The 17148-nt window shown below is 42.9% G+C and overlaps 1 protein-coding gene across 3 annotated transcripts in view; it reads right to left on the bottom strand.

The window, feature by feature from the left end:
* Positions 1-17148, bottom strand: part of map2k5 (mitogen-activated protein kinase kinase 5) — a 63979-nt gene that overhangs the window by 33567 nt on the left and 13264 nt on the right. For all 3 annotated transcript variants that reach the window (XM_079497348.1, XM_079497350.1, XM_079497349.1), the window contains exons 6-11: positions 16925-16992; positions 16786-16834; positions 14206-14270; positions 3621-3660; positions 1046-1114; positions 197-278 (exon numbers count right to left, since the gene is read on the bottom strand). In XM_079497348.1, the coding sequence (XP_079353474.1) occupies positions 197-278; positions 1046-1114; positions 3621-3660; positions 14206-14270; positions 16786-16834; positions 16925-16992 (373 nt within the window). The remainder of the gene's footprint in view (positions 1-196; positions 279-1045; positions 1115-3620; positions 3661-14205; positions 14271-16785; positions 16835-16924; positions 16993-17148) is intronic.

Below are 17148 nucleotides of genomic sequence, written 5' to 3'. Positions count from 1 at the left end.
AGCTCTTAGCACACAGACATGCTAACCAGCTGACAGCAATAAGACATTCTACTCGCTCTGTAGAAGTGGAAAAGGATACCTGGTGGAGACGGAGGCGCGTTCCCTGAGGCCCTTTCTATTAAGCTTAGGCTAGCTACAGTATGAGTACAGTAAATACCCTGTAAAAGCCACAGGCCTTATCCAAAGCCAGACTCACCGTCCATAAACTCTGTGCATATGTTTATCCTGTTCTCCACAAAAAAGGCACTGTAGAAAGTGATGATGTACTGAGAATCACACTGGAAGAGGAAACAGGGAAGACAGCATGTTATTGTTTACAATGTAAAATGTCAAGTCCGAGTAAACATTTCCTGGGTTTTACTTAATCATTTATTACCAAGGCCTTAAACATCTCTATGGAGTAAAGTGGGATATATATAGTTTCCATACTTATTTCTATACTTTGAAGGTTTCTATACTTTAAAGGTTTGAAACAAAATATTAATCTATATATGCAAGAAGTATGTCACAAATGATTCTGAAATAGGAATAAACTCAGTCAAAGTCAAAGTTGTACGATATCTTGGAGCGGTGAGCTGCAGCCGTGCCGCACTCAGGAATCATTTGATTAGTTGATTTGACCAACCCATTGATGCGGAGTGCCAAGCAGGGAGGCATTGGGTCCCATTTTTACAGTCTTTGGTATGACCCGGCCGGAGATCGAACCCCGACCTCCCAGTTTCAGGGCGGACACTCTAACCACAAGGCCAACTATTTAAGAATGTATCTAGGTGGCCTGTGGGTAAACCCTCAACATGTCCAACAGACTTGGGTACAATTTAAAGGTCAGAAATATATAATAGATATGTTTGAATGCTCTTTGTTTAAGGTATCTAATGGCTCTCACAGAGGACTGTTTTATTGTCTCCACCAGCCGAAGGCACTCCGTCCGTGTGTGCAAAATGTACCTCTAATGAAACTTCACCTCTGTTCTGAGAAAAAGCAATAGTTAGAAAAGTAACCTGTTGTAGAAAAAGTACAACAGGTTAGATCAGTCCACACTAACCTTGTAGAGAATCTCTAACTCGGACATGATCTGTTTCTGCAACTCCAATGTGATGTCCAAAGGAATAACCTGAAATTACATTTTCAGGGAAATTGTTGGTCAAAATCTAAAAAGCGTATGTCCTGTCCAAGGGGGTGATAATCCAATGGTTTTAAAACCAAGGCCACAACGTTTAATTTGACTAATTAGTGAAACATTTCCCATATTAATACACTGAGCACAAATGACGGAGTTCTCCGCCCTTATAAATTAGTAACGCCCAGCGCTCAAGACGGAGATTGATCAAAAGGACGGAGATTATTGATATCAAAACTGATCGCATCGCTCCACAGGCTGGGAGCGTCTGTTGCGCAACACTGTTATTTTGCAGTGGGACGTCATCTAAAGAAAAGATGATGTGTTAGACGGCCCACCGCAGTCCCGTCGCTAGTCGCGTTAGCCCGTGACCCAAAAGAGATTTCTCTTGTGGGTCTCCCTGGGACCCGAAAATAGCAACGCGTCATGAGCTTGTAGATCGGCTATTTTCACTTCCACTTAAAAGTTGTATGAAGTTGTAAAATAGTACAAATTTGGAAGTCATAGAATTTATTTGAATTGGTTTAATTGTATTCATGAAATTATTTTGATTTTTTTTTTTAAGTATGAAAAGAATATTATTTTGAGGAAAAAAAAGAAAAATAGAGAAAGAAACAAAATAGGGGGATACATATTACTCACGACTCACAAAAATCAGTCTGCGACCCACAATCGGGTCCCGATACACTGCCAGCGATGCGAGCTGGCAGTGTATGTAGAATATATTATCAGAATACATGTTTTTCAATTAGACTGTTCCGGTGTACCGCGAGCGTGCAGCGATGTCGTCCAACCCTCCTATATTCGACCGCAGAGACTCTATTTGAGCGAGGTTTCGCGGCCGCAAACACTTTTATTGGTTGAGATCTACACACTACTATTTATTGGTTATTTGATTGGTTCAGGCGACGTTGTAACGCAATGGCCGACGCTCCATATCAGTGACAGTTTTTCGCACAATATCGCAGTCGGAACGCTCGCTACTTGCCTGTGTAGATGAAGTGTTATGAGTTTGTAGATATCTGCTAATTTCGACGAATGTTAAAATATTTTCCGGCATGCACGTTCAGGTGAATGGTTAAAACAGACAGATCACAAGCACCCGCAACACAAGGCCCATAAAAACGTAGGGTAGGCGTTTCACTTCTCTGTGTGAATGTGTGTAAGTGCGACACATTCAGGGTTTTTTTTTCACAATAAAAACGATTCAGCCACCTCTGGCACACAGACCACCAGTTAGTCTCCCCTTGAGTAAGGGGTTCATTCGATATCGATCAGTGTAGCATGCCTATCGGTCTGTCATTCAAAGTCTGATTCAATGAATCGGTTCTCCAGTGTGGCCTGCCTATCAGTCTTGTAGTAAGTAAGTCTGTCTGATTCAATTGGTCCTCTTTCATAGGTTTCATGGTAGCAGACACACACACACACACACACACACACACATTCCGACATGTTTTGGTGAATAGAGACAGCTACAATGACATGTGTACTGTACATGAACTGTGTACTTCCAATTCTGTTGTAGTTTGCTGAAGGCCACTTCTCGTTACAGAATGACAATTCCCACGTCACAAATCACCCATACAAAAATGTTTTGCTGCGTTGAATGAGGAAGGCCTTTACTGACTTGCACAGAGCTCAAACTTTACCCTATTAAACAGTTATGGAATGAATTGGAACTTCAAATACGAGCCAGTCTAATCACCCAATAGCTGGTGTAGGCTCAAAGTTCAAGGAAAATTAGAAACTGTGTTTCCATTCATGGCGTTCTTGTCAGACAGTGCAAGAAGGAATAAAAGACAGCAAACAAAAAAACAGATACAATATAAAACAGTAACATGAATTTGCTCATGAGGTGTCACCAAAGAATGGAATTCATATTGCAGACAAGATGTCATGAAAAAGTAGAGGGTTTAGTTCAGTGGTATTCAAATGGTGGCCCACGGGCCAAATGCGGCCCGTGGAGCACCCCCTTGTGGCCCCAGGAAGATTTTCTTTTTTTTTAAATGTTATTCTGGGAATAATAAAAGAGCTAATGAAAGTTACAGGTATGGTGTGTGCGATATGAAGTGTGAGATTACCATAATTACAGTAATACTTCAAGGGGACTTCAGTCACTTTAGACTGAGCCTCGGAAACCCAAACGTTTGTATTTAGACTAGAGCACTGCAGAGGGCAGGTGTGTGTGTGTGTGTGGTGCTCGTTGACGGTCGTTATGGTCAAGGCAATTATGTTTATGCACTGTCAAATAGATCTACATCTATTCTAAGGTAGCATATACCTGTATAGACATATTATCCTGCTCATTACTGTGCAGAAATATATAATATAAATCTTCGTGTTTTAGCACAAAATGCATTTGAGATGAGAACCCACAATTTTTTGTGCGCACACTGTGCGCCCCCCCACACACAATCATTCTACAGGTGTCTAATTGAATACCCCTGGTTTAGTTAGTGGTGTACAATAAAAAAGACAGATACAATGGCCTTCTTCTTACCTTGACTGCTAAAACTCGCTTACCAAGAAGATGGTATGCTCTGCAAGGAGAAAAAAAAATAGACAAATTATAGAAGAAGGACCTTCAATGATTGTATTCTAATAAATAAAAAATGTCCAAGGGAGAAAGAAAATGTATTCAACAGATGGGTAATGAATGAACAAAAATTATGCAAGTTGACTGGGGTGGCAAGTTTGAGATGCAGTCGAGTTCCAAGTAACGAGCATGACAAAATGCCGCTATAATTTCTGCCAGAGGTCAAAGGTCAAAACACCGTCTCAGTCAACCCGAGGGCCAGTTCGCTCCCAGACAGGGTTTAGGGTTGCAGGTAAAGCAGCAGCCACAGCCCGGGCCCCATGATGATTTAATTATGAAACTCCTTAATGCCAAACGGCGGCTTTAGTTACAGACCGCACAGGTTCGTTTACGGCACCGATGACAATACGTCAGGACGTCTCAACATTCAATCCTCAAGGACGAAGACTGTGCAACAGCTGTCGCTTGATAGCGACGGGGGACGAGCATGTTACGCAAGATGGTTTTCCTTTGCGAGTGGGTCGGGTAAATGGGATACCTGGCTGGCATCTCACCTGTCAGTGGGTCCGCGAGAGCGAATGTTCATGGTGCAGGGTGTGATTAATGTGTCTTAGATTGGAGTATCACGTTGCCCCTCGTCCAGACACCTCTAAACTGGCCTGGGCCTTTAATTAATGCCACCTCTTAGTGTCATGTCTGGTAACGACTCACAGAACACACACTTGCTCCTGATTGCGGCTGCTGTGTAATGATGCACCAGCGCATTCAAATACACTGTACAGTAGTTGTTCTAGATTATTTATTTCTGGCCAATGATCGCAATGTGCAGTATTTGGGCATTTCAAGCTATGGGAAACATTATTTTGTGCATTTCTATTAGATATGTCGAGGATACATATTTATCTGTAAGCCTGCTATTCTAATACATTATGTAAAAACGAAAAGTATGAAACCATATCCGTATCTCTCCACACACACACACACACACACACACACACACACACACACACACACACACACACACACACACACACACACACACACACACACACACACACACACACACACACACACACACACACACACACACACACACACACACACACACACACACACACACACACACACACACACACACACACACACACACGTTTTGATGTCTCACTCTCCCTTTAAGCCATAATCAATGTCAGTTAAGCATGGCTGCTGCCTGTTAATTAAGATGAGACAACGATGTTAATTGAGACAAGAGTGCAGAGGTATACAGAAATATACTACTGTCTACTGACTAGTTAAATACTGATTGAGCAGGTTGTGTGGGAGGCAGGCTGGCCTGCCTGAACTGAGAAAACTCTAGTTCACAACACTACAGGGCAATTCTGCTAAATTGTATGGGGAAACAGGTCAACATATATTATATTTTCATTCTTCTAAAAATACATATACCTTAGTGTTCAGTGAAGCTCAACATAACAGAACATGATTTCACAAATGAATGTGTGGGCAGTTAGAAACATAAAGAACCTAAATACTGGTTAGTTTCCCTCAACAGGGCTTGAGATATGGGGTGACCGTTGCTTTGTCCAAGCTTTACCTCGAGACTGTCCTTGACCACCTCAGGGTTGAGCATTCCTGTATGAGTTACAGTGACAGGCTTGTGACGGCGGTAGAGAGAGGGACAAGGTTACATGGCTATTCCCCCCCACTTCCCCCTTATCTGACCCCAGTAAACGTGCCCCATTGCCTGGATCTTATTTACACTCTAGCCTGTGCTGTAATAAAAGCTCCATCATGCAGTATTCATAGGGCCTCTCTCTATGACTCTGAAGTTGGGACTGAGGGTTGCAGAGCCTGGCCTCCTTGATCAGGGCTGGAGGGGTGTAGGTTTACAGTGCCACAGAGGCGACGGGGTGGCTTTCGCTCTCCCTCACACTCTCACCTGAGACCGCCATCCCAGGTCTCCAAACTGCCAGACGCAGATATGCATGCATTGCATACAGACGCATGTGTTTACATTACACACAGCCCAGGTATTTACAAGGATATACATTTGAGTTATATACTGCAAAATCATAACAACTTATCTCTCAGGACAATTTACAATATACTGCACAACTGTACACCGAGTTGAAATAAACTCAAGAGCCTTGGCTCGATACGTCGTCAATAAAGTATAACTTTTGGAGCAGATGAGTGTGCGGGTTCTTTTCTCTTTTTCTGATGTCACTTTTGAACCCAGCACCTCTACTAAGTGATGTGCGTATTCTATTAGTTTTTGTATGATGAGGACATGAAGAGCAGGTCGAGACCATTACCCCATGAGCAGGAAAAACTACCCTTAACGAGAAGCAGAACCTGGATCTTGGTGGGCGGTATGGATGGGAACAGGCTGGTAAGCCCAAAGAATCCATGGGAGGTTAGTCTAAGAAATTTAACAAATTAGCAGGCTTGCTTGTTTTGGCCATTTTAAATTAACTCTCTTTCGTGATAAAAGTCAAGTCTCTACTGTCACCATAGTACACAATAGCAAGGTAACTTAACAAATAAGAATGTATAATAAAACAATAATTGCTTCAAGTTTTACCTCACAGCACCTCATCAGTTTGAGATAAGAGACAAAGGTGGAATGGAGGGTAAAAGGCACAGATTGAGAGGGACAGGCAAGCAAGGGGATGTACGTGTAACAGACTTTATATACACAATGTGAGCGAATGGCCTCTAAATAACTTGCACAAATTTAAGTATTCCACAAACACGCAGAGCTCATTAACCAATTATACAACCAAAGTGTTTAGGCTTTGCAGTATACAGCATAATCAATGAGGTGGGGTGAAAGAAATCAATGGAGAAAATGGCCCGAGATACGGAAGGAAAAAGCCATGGGTGTTTAAGTGGATGTCACTGTATAGTCACTGCCATGTAAATGGGCTTGTTCTAATTGCACTGCTGGATCCATCAGGCACCAAATAGCCTCTGTGTCCTTGTTACTACGTTTATAAGCCATGGAGTCAGTCAGATTGGTGGACAGGATGGACCGCGGAGAGTGTGTAATAAAAAAACAAAGGCCGACATTGATAGATGGCCAGGTCAGCATATGGCTATGGAGAGCTGAGGTGTTGGTAACATCCAATTGAGTCTAAATGGCTCTAGGTCATAAATGGACTAAGAGGTTAAAAGGTGTGGAGCCTTCAATGGTGCTATTCGCACTGGTTAAGCCTCATATAAGCTGGACCAAAGGGGAGAAGCCGGAGACGACAGAGAAACGGTTTTGATAGAGGGGGTTACATTCACTTCACATTAGGCAATAGTGAAGGATTTCACTGCCGGCTGTAAATGAGAGTGGATAGCAAACCATTGTGTCCTTGCAATTGCAGTATTTGTATTTAAGTGAGAAAGGGAGACACGTGTGTGGCGTGCGCGAGCGTGCGTGCGTTCACACAAGTTCCAAAAGCTATGCATTTGTGTGCATATGTATGTCATTGGGTTATCAACTCTTCATACTCTGACACATAATAACACTGGAACAGGACAGAAAGCCCAACAGAGGAGCTGACTGAATTACTTTTTTTTTAAGAAAGCAATTTAAGAGTAATACCCAAGGTGCCTTGCTGAGTGGGAAGGAAGGGTGTAAAAACCCTCTGTGCATGTTTGATGGTCAAAGTGCCTTGTGTTTTACATTAACCAAAAACTATTTAGACTAGAGGTGATGTAGGACGCAGGGAAAATATTGCCGGGAGGCTAGCAATCGACATGTCCCCATTTCCGACATGTCTGTTTTCATACATATGCAGTATAGCTGTACAAACACATGGCCTATAAGCCATACCCCCTGCAGGGAATAACTTATACAAGAACAAGTTTCACATCACCGAAGTCCAATTATCTGTGTGCAAAAGTAATGTTTACCACATATAAATGCATATGATGAGGAGCAGCTCCTCTGTCATTTAAACATGTATCACAAGTATATACTTTAATTTGAGTGAAAGTAAGGCTATGTTGCACCAAGCAGACCATGCACTTGTGCAAGCTTAACTCTAAATCCTGCCGGTTCAAATGTTAAAATCTAGACCAGCTTCTTCTGCAATAATAATAATAATATATCCAATATGTCTTTTCTGTATTACTGATGACAACAATCAAAGCTTACTTAAATCTTGGTATGTGTGAAAGACCAGCTGGTGCTCTAGGTCTAGGAGGTGACTCTAGGAGGTGACTAAAGTACAACTCCAAATAGTCTTCATCTATTGTCACCTTCTCAGGCCTCAATTTGACACGTTTACTGTCATTATCTGCACCAGGGCCAGAGGCTGGGACGAAGATTTGTATTTTTCCCGTCTGTGTTTCTAATCTCGGAAACCCATAGTCCGATCAGCAGTAAACTTTTCGTCCATGCAGCCAGTAGGCCAGGAAAGTACCTCCTCCACAAATCTTTCAAATTGACCTCAATTGCTCTGCTATACCCGTCCACTTTATGTTTTGCAAAGATGCAAACTGATGAGGTACGAAAAAGGTTAACATATTTAGTTTTTGCCACAAAACAAAGAAAATGACCAATGCACTGCGCCCATGCCTCTTCCCATGATGCATGTTACTGTACATACTGGTTAGGGGTGTAAAAGGTGAGAAACATGCGTGAACAGGGAAAAGACAGACCCACTAGAGGGGTCTGGAGGTCTGTCCTCTCTGGGTATTATTTAGTAGGCATTGTATTCACAAGTGTATACAATGTCCAGCTGGATGGAAATAGTAGCCAGCCAGGGACTGGGGCCCTGGGGGTGCTCCAGGGTGGGTGGATGGACCAGGGGTCTTAAATGGTTTATTACACAATTTATGGCGGGTATTATAGAGAATTTTAGCCAAACTTTTAAATGTATGTGCTGATCATTAAACTGACAAGATTCAAAACGTTGTTTAAAACTAGGGTATTTAATAGATATAATTAGGGGGGCTTGCGCATCAGCACCCAAAACATAACCCACGGGGAAGACCGTTGACTGGCCTAAGTAGCCTACCCGCTGCGATACTATCGTTGACCTAAATGGCGTTATATTAACACAGATAGTATGATTAAAAAAGGGTTAGGCCAATGTCTTTTTCATTCAGAAATGACTTTGGAATGTGGAAAACTTTAAACATGTGAGTGACGCATTACTTTACCTGGGTTACATCATCTTCTGATACTTTAATATGTTTTGACATGAAATAATAATCCCGTCCTGTGTAGTGTTTTGTTTCATTACCGCGAGTGTGACAAAATAGAATGCAGTTGTTGTTGTTCCGCTGCTCTGAACACACGGTAACGGTAAAGATACCAATGATTTGACAGTGACGTCACTGTTGAATTACTGGTTACTTCCACTGTCGAATTACTTGTTACTTCCGTGTTTCGTAACACGGACTCGAAGCAGTTTATACACCACAGTCAGTGACACGTCCCTGACGAATCCTGGTGACGGTTGTGAAAACTTGGGATTCCCTTCTCGCGTACCAGTGGGACATGTCCCACAGTAGTTACTTCACTCTTCTCATAGACAAGATTTTCCTTCCGGAGAAAAAAAATCCCTTTCTGGCCAAAAAGTGCATTTATGTGGTGGGGGGCTCAGAGTGTGTCCACTAAGGAAAGTAAGCTTTCTAATTACACACCCTCCCGGTGAGATCACTGACTTTACCCGTTGATGGGTCCAGCAATGCACATGAATCTCATACTACGAACACATACATGAGACTACCTCTGGGGTAGTCTGGGGTAGCCGGCGCTCTCGGTGTATTTCCAAATACACCCCTGCCTTTTGCCAGCATCCAAAAACATTTTTGCATTTGCACAATTGACGCAAATGATTTGTTTCTGATTCAAATTTCAAAATGGCAATTTCGCTGGAATGTTTGCATGCCAGCATTGCCAGGCCTTGGCCTACTATCGAAAAGCGCTTTTATTTGTCAATAAGTATAAGACTAGAAGTAATCGTTTCACTGTTTCACTGTTGCAGAAGACACTGGTATTTGACATGTACTATTTAAGGAAGCAGACAACTGTGGACCTACTGTATAAGGATTCTGTTTATCAAACTACAAACTCTGATGTAATTACTTACATCCTCTTGAACATATCTTCCTGTCCTGGTTAGAGCTAGTTTGTCCTTTTCTCTCAGACAGTAGTAAACAGTAGCGATGCAATAAGCTTGTAGATATGTATAGCTGGTGAAAATTATTACTATTCATTTAGTTTGTGACTAAATAATAATTACATTGGAGGCAAGGTTTTCAACCGACAGCAACAATATACTGTTTAGATACAGCGTGCAGCAACAATATACTGTTTATATCTCACACAGACACACACACACACACACACACACACACACACACACACACACACACACACACACACACACACACACACACACACACACACACACACACACACACACACACACACACACACACACACACACACACACACACACACACACACACACACACACACACACACACACAAAAGAAAGAAAACACATTTCAGCAAGTTTTCTTACCCTCTTCTCCCAACCATAAAAAATTCAAAGCCTAAGCGTATGGATTTTCTGCTGAGCTCAATTGACTGAGAAGTTGTTGGTCTTGCAATATTGGCCTTCCCCAGTGCAGTGGAACAATTTCTAGTGCCTATCTGATCGGCAATCACTTTCTCCAACTAGTATGAGAGGTGGGCTGTTAATGAAACCACCTCGTCCTGATGAAACAGTAAAAAGCTGTAAATGAAAAAGAAAGAAGAGGTGGGGAAAACAGAAAAAGAGTGCCCTTTCACAAGAATAAAAGTGGATTTGCTGGAGAGGGAATTTACTGGGGCTCCTGCAAAAGCAGACAGACCGACATACCACTCCGTCAAGTCAAGGTTAGGACTGAGCAGTGATCAATACTTCAATCTCAATAAAACCGTTCAATAGTAGTGAATTGATGGAGGGGGGACAACATTGGGTGGGGAATAGGGGGATAAAAGGCAGCAACCCAAATGCCACCCTTGTCATAACATTAGCAGGGTAGCAATACATCAGTCTAGCTAGAGACGAGGGAATCCGTCTTCTATCTATTGCAACAGGTAATGTGTGCTACTGTACACCGATTAAGCCAATTGTTCTCATACCTTACGGCCCTAAATCGATATCACATATGTTGGCAACCTTCAGATCAGAATAAATAAATAAATAAAGGCCTGGAGACAAACTGGCCTGATGGATTGTCAACAACAAACCACAGGAGATATATGGACCCAGGGGGGAAAGAAAAACACTACCATGCCTGCACAGTGGATCCATGCAAAAAGTGAAAGGCCACCACTTCAACATCAAACTTTATCAGATCTACTCTTCTATTGCACTCAGGAGACAGGGAGTATTATTATTATTATGTTAATAAAGTCACTGCACATGCCTGGCAAACGTCCTGATCAGAGCCACTCTAAAAAGGTATGGATGGGTAACAAGAACCAATGGCAATTTGGTACCAGTTCCTAATTGGTCAGAACTGAAATATCAATGAGCTCCTGGACCAACAGTGCTGCTCAATTCATTCTAACAAAGTGTTTAACAAACATAGACTTTACTGGTGGGGATCGCTCTGAGATGCCAAAGTATATTTGAAGACCCATTTTAGCAAGTTTCAATTTTCCGTCCAAACAAACAATCGCAACTGCGATTGATCAACTGGCGCACAGACTCCTCTCTCACTCCTTTTCAGCTTATATTTTAATTATTATATTATATTAATTATCCGACTCTGGTTATAGCTTCTAATTCTATGAAGCAAAGGTGCAATGAAGCTGTGCTGGTAGTTACAGTTAAAATATAAGTTGATCATCTACATCCTATATGCCAGAGGGATAGGAGCGTTGTAAATGGAGCCGGAGGGAAGATCAAGTTGTACTTGGTTAAGTTGGTTAGCACAACCGCTGCGTGTTTTGTTGCCGTAATAGAGGTATAAACACATAACCACGAATAAATGTTGACTATGAAATTAAATAAATCATCAAAGTGGTGGGTATAAATAGTGTTGAAATTGAGCATCTAACATATTTTATTTTAAATGTTTTATCCCACAATTTTTGTAACCCATTTTTTTCACCCAGTGTCAATTATCTAATGTAATCCTGGGCGCTACACTTCCTCTGCCAACCTGGGGGGGCAGCGGACTGACCTCATGCTTCCTTCTATGCATGAGGAGTCCAAGCTGCTTCTTTTCACCTGACAGGGGAGAGTTTCCCCGGCCGGACGTAGCGCGTGGAAGGAACACGTTATTCTGACCAGTTCCTTTCCCCTCCATCAGGCGCCCCGGCTAGCCAGGGGGAGGTAGTTTAGAGACCAGGATTACGGCATGTTTTTTGTGAGGGTACCTACCCTAGGGGACACGGGGAGAACATGCAAACTCTACACAGAAAGGCCCTTTCGCCAACCCCGCCTCGGGTATGGGCACTGATGGCGTGGAGGAGGGAACACGCCCCCAGTGCCCACAGCGTCCCCACTGGGAATTGAACCCAGGACCTTCTAGCTGTGAGGAGACAGCACTACCGATTGTGCCACCGTGACCACCGTGAACGTATTTTAGCTTAAATTGGTCTTGTCCGTAGATATAAGATAAGCAGTATGCACTATACTCTAGGATGGAAAGTTAGCCTATTTATTAGTGTGGTTGCTCTAACAGGGCAACCAGACTATAGTAATTGTCACACTTTATTTTATCCCTCGATTTTGCAACCCATTTTGTCACCCAGTGTCAAATCTTGGGCGCTACACTTCCTCTGCCAACCTGGGGGGGGCAGCAGACTGACAGTTCCTTTCCCCTCCACCAGGCGCCCCGACTGGCCAGGGGCAGGTTGTTTCATTTTTGTCTCCACCAGGCCGAAGGCATGGGGAGAGAGTATGTTTTGCACTCCGTCCGTGTGTGTCCGTGTGTGTGTCCGTCCGTCCTTCCGTCCGCCTGTTACCAGCTAATCTCCGGCACCGTTAACCCGGTCGATGCCAAACTTTGCACACACACTCCCTGGATGCCAACGATGAACCTCTGCCCCACATTTTCCAGAACGGCCTGTTATAGCACCACCATGAGGCAGCTTTTCACATGTTTTACCTAAAACTACACCGATCTGCTTGAAACGTTGCATGCACACTCCCTAGAGGCCAAGGACAAACCTTTGACCTGCATTTTCCGCATCTGCCTTTTATAGCGCCACCAGGAGGCCGACTTTTGTAAAACAAATTTTTTGATATTACTCCTCCAGATTCTGTCCAAAAATCTCACAAATCGTTACACAGTATCTCTATGGTCATGTGCGCAAGTCGGATCTGTCCGATATTTCATATTCCATCCTAATTGGCTATATATGGCTTTCACAGTTTGCAAGATTGCCCCGTTTTGAACAAAAGCCTCAAATCATGAACGCAGCGTGCAATTTACGTGAAATCTTTCACACATTTTCTTACTAGGCTGAGGAATATATCACACCCTTTTCACATTGGCCTGTTATAGCGCCACCAACAGGTTGATTTTTGCAAAACACATTTTTGGAACAAAATGCCTCAAATCATCCAATTGCCATCAAAGGCGTATGAAGAAATGGCACCCTTTTCACATTGGCCTATTATAGCGCCACCAGGAGGCCACAACCTGAACTGCCCTGGTGGAGACCTGTGCCCCGAGGGGCACTTTTTCTAGTTTTAACCTGGAATCCTTGGGTCATGACGCATCTCCCCATATAGGCCACGCCCCTTTTTGTGTCAGGATAGATTTTCCGCCATTTGGAATTTTTTTCAAAACACATTTTTTGCTCCTCCTCCTACAGAGTTTGTCCAAATCTCACAAAAATCGGTACAACTGATCTCTGGACCTATCCGATTAAAAATCACAGGGAGAATTTTGATAGTGCGTATCCTTCGGCCATAATCGTGAACACAAATCCTGAACCAAACGTCCAAAACACCCCAAATTTGAATCACATGTCGTGGATGATGGCATCAACACAGAGCCAAAAGCAATTCCATTTGCATCCATGGGGGTGCGGCAAATGCAAAACATTTAACAGTTTGTTGCAAAAACATGATTTTGGGGGGATAAATCCCCACATAATTTCTTACACATGATCACAGGGGTGACGTGACATTATAATTGGCTCCAGAATTGCATATTTCTAGTTTCATACGATTTGATTTAATTATTATTTAAGAAAATGTTTTGAAGTAGGCCTACCTAAAAACAGTGAATTGTAATTTTTAAACAGTGTTTGCTTCTGGAAAGTTCAAGAACTACAGTTCTACTAATTTAACTAATTTATTTATGCCATAGTAATGGCACACAGCAGACATGTACCAATTGAATTGGTCCCCTGAAAAAAGAACTGGGGACAGTAATGAAAATAACTTTTAATTATTTTTAGATGTGCTTTTTCTCACCAATTTATGGCGTATTGATGATTATCGGTATTGATGAGCAGTATTTGTTGTAGTGTTGTGTAAAAAAATAATCCTAACAATGTCCATCCCTAGTAAGAGCACTCCACACTTACTTGTACACAGTTCCTCCGTTTCCATGACCAAGTTGCTCTTCGTAGTGGATGTCTTGGGCATTTATCTAAAGAGCAACAAAGACAGGAATGTAACAATGTGAGTATGTGACACATGCCATTGCCTTTGGCTTGGTAGAAAAGACACATGTCAAAGGTTGGGAGGTAATCAATGGAGGTTATGTTGAACTACGCAGGTGTGTGCATAGTGAGTGGGTGAGAGAGGATGGGGGGGTTAGAGAGAGACATGGGGGGGGGGGGGGGGTTGGGGGGTGAGAGAGGTGGGGGGGAAGAGAGAGAGGGGGGAGAGAGAGCAACAGAACAAGCCACATAGAGAGAGAAGAGAGCACAAAATGTTACTGGAGGCCATAAACAAGACAAGCGTCCAGGTCATTCCAAGTTCAGACACAGAGGGAGAGAGAGAAGCAGCGAGAGGGAAGATCAATACAACATTTGCTGTCCAATTTATAAAAGGACATTGTGCTTGGGATGAGGGGAGGTGAGTGATGTAGAGTTTAATGACGATTTGTTTGCTGTCGTTGTTCAATTCCACTTTGATAAAAGGTGTCAGAAGGGGGTAATATAACGTGGCCCCAGCTGACATGAAGCCCCCTCATCTCTACAGTCTACACCCATTTCTCCACAGTAGTCTATGCACTTAGAGAATGATCCATTAATCAATCAGATTTATTAAAAAACAACAACATTAAAACAATATTCCCAGTGCATACACAAAAAAGTCTGGCCACTTGGGGGAAATGCTTCAAATACCAGTGAGTTCATATGCCAGGACAGTGGATGGAATTAGACTAGTCAAGGTCTTAAGAGGTCCATCATTTAATTGCAGCATTGGTTGTACAAAGTACTGTATTAGAAAGGCATTGTAGAAAACCCTATAGCAATCCATTTCAAACATTCAATCACACCCATCCTAGTGTAATTCTAAGCCTGGTGACATCAATTCAGAAGAATCCCTGCTTTGCAGCCTTATCCTTTTTTCTCTTTAAGAGACCAGCCCTTTTCACGGGCTGGTCTCTTAAAGTGCTCGGTCTTAGTGTTGCAAGGATAAGGGCATTAATGTGTTGGGTAGTAGTAGTACTATGTATGTCCTATATGGCATAACGGCTAAATTGGGGCGAAAAAGAAGAAGAGTCCAGATATAACAGGATGATGACAGCTAGTTCAGTTGAACAGTGTTGATTATTACTGAATTACTACAGACATTCAGTGAGGACAGAACTAACTCAGACCAACACTGTGGGTTGGTGTCTCACTTTAAAGTAATAAATAAATAATCTGCTCAATACTGTAAAAGGTAGAAGAAATGTTTACATTATGTCAAGATATATAAAAATGTTCCTTAAGGACTTCCATAAGTCTAAGAGTGTACAATTTGAAGCAAACTTTTGGTTCCATTTGTACTGTACACTCTCAGAGTTACAGACCTGTAATGTAAATTTTGGTCTAGCTCTTTAAGCCTCTTTATGTTTAGTCATTCTATATATAAAAAAATAAATTGTATCAAAAATGTCCACCACAAGCCAGCATGGCGATGACCGCTGAGCCAGAGCCATGGGTCTGTGCACCACAGGGGTGTGACAGATGAGATAATCTCAGATTGCAACCTAGAGGAGATACTCTTCTATAAAGGGGTATTATTAAATGTGTACATCTACATTTCTACGACAGCACAGCCTAAATTGAGTCACGGCAGCCAGGGCCGACGCAAGCCAATGTTGTTTCTTTACCGTCATTATGGTTTTGGCATTTCGGTATTCGGCAAAGTGTTATTCTTCATTTCGGTGCATTACTACGGCCAAGTCTCTCAAACCATCATGCCAGTGCCACCACAGCAGAATCCGATGGCACTGGTGTAATGTTATTACTCCATGGAGGTAGAGCAGAAATGAGCTCACTTGCCATAAAAAGGCAGCCAATCTGTGCCCTACAGGTTATATTAGGCATTTTGATGAAGTCTTGCTCTAATAAAGAGACAGTGTTGTCAATTTATCACTAGCCCAGGCTCCTCGCAACCTTTCCCCTGCCTGTACCTGTTGCGTGCATGCTCGCTTGCGTTTGTCAATAGGCCAACAGATGGACAGATGCTTGTTTGTACCGGGTCTAAAATTATGTTAATGTGATATGATAAAAGATAAAATGTATAGAGACCTTAACGGAAGAGGCAGTCAGCAGTAGAGATTAAAACGTCCCCCTAACCACCCCCCTCCTCCCCTCCCCTCCAAAATTCCAATTGATTTGTTAACATGGCAGGGGGAGGGGGAATAGAGGGAATGAGAGGAGACAGGTGTAGGAAGGGAGGAGGGAGACAACAACTCTATTAGTCCACCGTGTTATAGGAGAAACAAGAGGGGCTGCTGGTTTAATTGTCTCCTTGACACGCTCACCACTCTGCTGGTGTGTGTGCGTGCGTGCGGCATTGGATGACCAAGACATAAGGACCCATGGACGTCCTGCTACCAGCGCGGGCCTCTACTGCGACCCGCACAAGAACACAATAAACAGCAGCACCTGGCTGGTTGTTGAGTATGAAGTAAGTACTTGACCACCAGGAGAATAGCTCACCTGCCCATTTGTCAAGATCTTCTTCAGTTCTGCTGATGACTTCTTGAGGCTGGAAAACAATTCAATTGCATTGTGTTACAAGTGAAATGTACATGATGTGTAATCCCAGACAGTGCGACATCATCTCCCTTGCACTCACCTGTTGTTGGCCATGGGGTCTGGGGTGGCAAGAACGCAATCGTTGCCTGGGTTTGGCCTGGTGTTCACCTGAGGGCGCACGCGCACACACGCACACATACACACACTTACTTAGTGGCCAAGGCCAAAAGACAGACAGACATACAGCCAAGACCCTACTAATGAACATGAACACAACAACCTCTCGGCTCAGCCTGGAGGTTAATTGGCTTTTTAGAGAGCAGG

Source organism: Electrona antarctica (assembly GCF_951216825.1).
Source record: "Electrona antarctica genome assembly, chromosome: 3".
Classification (NCBI taxonomy): domain Eukaryota; kingdom Metazoa; phylum Chordata; class Actinopteri; order Myctophiformes; family Myctophidae; genus Electrona; species Electrona antarctica.
The sequence above is the reverse complement of the archived record's forward strand: the minus strand, read 5'-3'. Positions and strand labels throughout refer to the sequence as shown.